This window comes from Mus caroli, chromosome 7 (genome assembly GCF_900094665.2).
Source record: "Mus caroli chromosome 7, CAROLI_EIJ_v1.1, whole genome shotgun sequence".
NCBI classification, from domain to species: Eukaryota; Metazoa; Chordata; class Mammalia; order Rodentia; family Muridae; genus Mus; species Mus caroli.
The window spans coordinates 109,673,324-109,678,284 of record NC_034576.1 but is presented as its reverse complement, the minus strand read 5'-3'; the positions used below and the strand labels follow the sequence as shown (position 1 = coordinate 109,678,284).

The following is a 4,961-nucleotide window of genomic DNA, read 5'->3' as shown; positions in this document are numbered from 1 at the left end:
GCTATTATAAATAAGGCTGCTATGAACATAGTGGAGCATGTGTCCTTCTTACCGGTTGGGACATCTTCTGGGACATCTTCTGGGACATCTTCTGCAAGCTTGTACAACCACTCTGGAAATCAGTCTGGCAGTTCCTCATTGCTACTTCTTAAATGTAATTTTGCTACTGTTATGAATCATAATGTAAATATCTGATATGCAGGATATCCAATATGTGACCCCTGTGAAGAAGGGTTCATTCGACACCCCCCAAAGGAGTTGTGACCCACAGGTTGAGAACAGCTGCAGTAAAGGCTAGACCACATTCTTCTGATGGGGTCACCTGGGCAGAGACTTTTAGGCTAGCACATTAACATTGCAAAGGCAAGAAGGAAGGGTCAGAACAGAAGGAAAAACATTGGTGGCTGAGGGAACAAACAGCCAGTGTTAAGAACTCTACTACACAAGAACAGGCTCAGACACTGCAGGGAGCCAGGGAGGCAAGTGTACAGCTGAGTGTGGCTGAGTGTAGAGAGCTTTCTGCTGAGTCCACGTAAATACGAACTTCTAGAGTTTTGAACCATGGTGGCCCTGACATGAGGGGAAGCTACACTGATAGATGCAGGGCCTTCACAGAGCTGATGAGGAGTTGTGGTGTGACCAGTTCAGTTGTTATTTAGGCAAGACATTTGAGGCTTAAATAGACTTGGACCTTCATCATGAAACAGAGTAGATAGACTTTTGGGCTCCTTCTACTTCAGGAGTCCAGAAGTTTCATATATTTAAGGTTTCTTAGACAGCTCTGATATTAAAGTAGTCTGAGAAAAGTAAGATTCCCCAATTTAGGCAATGTTGGAATTATACCTTGGTTGGTTGGTGGTAGTGCAGAAGATAGACAGGTGGTTTGCAACTCCCCAGGGAAAGAGCACCCACGACACACCATCTCATTCTTCTTTCCCCTGTGCATGTGCATGTGTGGGTGCGTGCAAGCGTGCATGCTTTCCTGGGTGCATGCGTGTACATTCTAACAAAAAACACTTGCTAATGAATCTGAGGATCAGTGTATAATACACTACTAGACAAAGATATGCATTTCCAGGAAGAACCCATAATAGTTAGTAGTAATCTAGGTATGATTGGTTTAAATGTACATAACAGTTAGTAGTAATCTAGGTATGATTGGTTTAAATGCACAATAATGCAAATTGTTAATACTGGGTCAAATGCAGCTGAAAAGCATTTAAATTGCTAATGGAAGTTCATCTGTTACTGAACCCAATTTTCACTGTTTGAAAGATAATTTAATTGCATATCTTCAGATCTAAAATAATCTGAATATAAAATGCACTTTAGGGGGATTAGTCCTTTATTATTCTACTTTTTATTTATTCTACTGGATTTCCACAAATCTATGGTGAAACCAACAATGAATTTAAATTCATTTCTCTATACACAGTCTATCTAAATATTCTTCTGTGATAAACACTGTAATAATTACAGAGATATCATTGGTAGTAGTTTGCTGGAGTTATAGGACAAGAGCACAGATCAAATCTAATAAGAACATTTTGTTTTTCTCTCATATACAGCAGTTTACCCTCACTCCCCTCTCCCAACCTCTTCCCCGCCCCTGTTGCCCCTCTCTCCGAGAACACCCACACTCTACCCCCACCCCTGCGCCTCCACTCAGAAAAGAGCAAGCACTCCAGGGACATCAACCTGACTCAGTATAGCAATCTACAAGATTAGACACATACCATCACATCAAGGCTGGGCAAGGCAACCCAGTGGAGAGGAAAGGGTCCTACAAGTAAGGCAAAGGAGTCGGGACAGCCCCCACTCCCACTGTTAGGATTTCCACAAGAACATCAAGCTACTCAGCCATAACATACATGCAGATCAGGTGCAGGCCATACCAATTAGACGAACAGGTGAGTAGGGAGACCGTTTCTATCACTCTGTGTCTGAGAGAATTCAGACAGGAGCAATTGGATGCAGAGCAGAACCAACTGTGAGACACCTTGAGGAGTGACCCACATGAATGGCTCCAGGTCTTAGGGGACACTAAAAAGATCTTATTATAAGTCTGTCCCACTGTGTGAACTCTAGTCACCTGAAGAGAAATCCTACTGATAAAATCTGAGAATTTCTTATAAATCAAATGGCAGACAGCCAGCCACTTCCTTAAGGAGGGCTACTTAAGTTTTGCTCTTTGATATAGAACTAGAAATAATGCTAAAATAAGTTTCTGGAAAAAATAAAACTATAAACTGTCATATTCTATGACACTTAATGTGAATGAGCACAGTCTCTAGGATAAATGCAGTGGATTTATAAACATTATCATTACTATTTTTAGAGGATAGAAAGATCTTTTTTAAAACACCCGAACTAGGCTCATATTTAAAAAAATAAAAATAATTGCACACTATTCCTCTGGCTATAACTCAAGCAAATACTTTCATTTTTAAGAAGGCTGATTCCTGTGTCTTTTTTCCCTAAAATATCTTACCAAAAATTAGGTTATCTGTCCAGTGATTAGAACAGGTTGCTTAACCTCAAATTAACCTTTGCACAGCCTTAGCATCCAACCTCAGCATCTTGGGAGAGCTACATTTCAATGGCAGTGGTGATGAAAACAGTGATGTGGAAGGCAGAATGGCAGTGCCACCCCCTGCAAATCTGTGCAGTGAGAGACTGGTGCCACCCCTGCAAATCTGTGCAGTGAGAGATTGGCGCCACCCCTGCAAATCTGTATAGTGAGAGATTGGCGCCACCCCTGCAAATCTGTGCACTGAGAGATTGGCGCCGCCCTTGCAAATCTGTGCACTGAGAGTTTGGGTTTCTTTAAAAACCCAGTTAGCTTACATGAATATGCTTTTGTTTTAATCCCAGATGTGGGCTAAATGGCTGCTTCACAGCAGGTGACTTTGATTTTGCCTTGTGCACTAGCAATGGCAGATAGTTTAATTCTGGGGACTCTGGAGAAGGTATAAATGGGAGAGCCCCAAGAGGGCCTGTGGAAGCTGATCCTCCCTGCTGTTGCTGGTTTCCTGCTGTTGCACTTTGTCAAGTGGTCTTGAGCAAAGAGATGAGCAGAACTGAAGATATCCTGACTACCAAGAGTGAACTTGTCTCAATCCAATGTCCCAATGAGCAGGAAGTAGCCTACCGAGGTCTACATCCCTTTTCCCCTCTCACCTTCATTCTCTCCTACCTAGTGTTGGGGGGGTTGAAGAGATTAGGGTGGAATAAGGGTTGGAAGGGAGGTAGATATAAGAACCCAATAAAATCAGCCTGGTCTACAAAGTGAGTTCCAGGATAGCCAGGGCTATACAGAGAAACCCTATCTCGAAAAACCAAAAACCAAAAAAACAATAAAATAGCTAAACAAATCTGTGGAAATATATGTAACCATTTCACTCTCAAAACCACTCCTAAGTTGGTACTTCTACTATCCCTCTGTTACAGAGGCTGAAACAGACATGCATGGAAGTTATGTGATTTGTTCCATGGCACATATGTAAATAAAGTAGTTCTTTACACCCCAGAGCCCGCTGATTTTTAATCACTATGCCATTATTCATCAGTATGTGATTCATCTACTGCTTAAGAGCATATAACATCCAGACAATAAAAACCCCACTCCTTGTAGTCTGCAGTTGTTACAAAGCCTGAGGGTAGACAAAGACTTCCGGTTATATTGTGAGATCTAAAGAATGCTAGGATAGATCAGAGGCATTTTCTAGCTTTAGGACGACACCACAAGAAAAGTAGCTACAAGCTCAGACCCTGGTATCCAAATCCTGACCTGGGTACATACTAACATACATCCTTCTTGATTTCTAAATTTTTCTTACTATAAAATCAAAATAACAGTACCTGTGTCAGAATAGTAAACTATTCTACAAAAATAATGACTAAATGATTTGAGAGTAACGTTAATTGTTACTTTTATGGATTCCATGGAAACAAAGCTGAGCTCTGGCACTAGGTCCATAGAGTTTCCCCATTTTCATGTTTCTGACTGAGTGGGCATCTAGATTCTCAGCTAGTCAGTACCACCACTGGCAAGCAAGGGGGAAAGGGTGGTCCCTGCTTTGCAATCATAAAGCAAGAGGCACTACTGACCGAGCTGACGGCGTTGGCTCTGTGACTTGTCGCTGCACACGGATGGCATGGGCACAGTTCTCCTGGCCCCCTGGCTGGGTGGAGAGGGGAATGTCGGGGGAAGTGTGGCTTATCTTCATGGAGGAGTCAGGGCAGGGTGTGGGTGGATCTAGGAAGTCCTCGCTGTTCTCCTGCTCGTTTGTCTCTGTGTCGGTGTAGTTAAGAGGCTCTTGGTTGTTGTCTTTGCTACCAGAGAACAGGCCTCGCTCTCGCCACGGAATCCAGCACAGTTTCCAAGACACGAAAAGAGAGACACCAAAGAGGGCCAGACCACAGGCGGTAACCACGAGGGTTAGCAGGCTCACAGAGATATCTGCAAAGAAGAAGAAGAAAAAGTCAGTGTGATGATGTCGCTCATGGCCACCCACTGTGCAGTCCTTGCAGAATGATCATCATATCCACACGGTCTGAAGGACCTGACTCTGAAGGCCAGGGTGGAAGATTCTGCAGTGTTACCTGACAATGGGGATTCAGACACAAACCAGAGGCTCTAAGAGCAAAGGGGCAAAGTTGTGCAAGTTGTGATTAGAAACAACGAAACACTGTATATTTAAGGAGACTCTGAGTGCCTTGCAAGTCAAATGAGACTCTATCCTGCAGAAAGCACGTATCATTAAAGTTTTCTGAGAAGGGAACTTTTAGCTGTCTTCTGAAAGTACCCTGCCAACTCAAAGAGCCATACAATTTCAATTTAGGAATTAAACCACATTTTCTTTCTATTAAGTTTTTAAGAGTCTAAGTTCATGTGTTTATTGGGTTTTGTAGCATCAAGAGTACCTACTATTTAGGTTTTCAGAAACCAGACAGACTGG

General features: G+C 42.7%; 1 protein-coding gene across 2 annotated transcripts in view; it reads right to left on the bottom strand.

Moving 5' to 3' along the window:
• Syt9 (synaptotagmin 9) overlaps positions 1 to 4,961 on the bottom strand; it is a 168,018-nt gene that overhangs the window by 111,031 nt on the left and 52,026 nt on the right. For both annotated transcript variants that reach the window (XR_002378387.2, XM_021167917.1), the window contains exon 2: positions 4,111 to 4,462. Coding sequence is in view for 1 of the 2 variants with exons in the window: in XM_021167917.1 (XP_021023576.1) it covers positions 4,111 to 4,462 (352 nt within the window). In the remaining variant the exon portion in view is untranslated. The remainder of the gene's footprint in view (positions 1 to 4,110; positions 4,463 to 4,961) is intronic.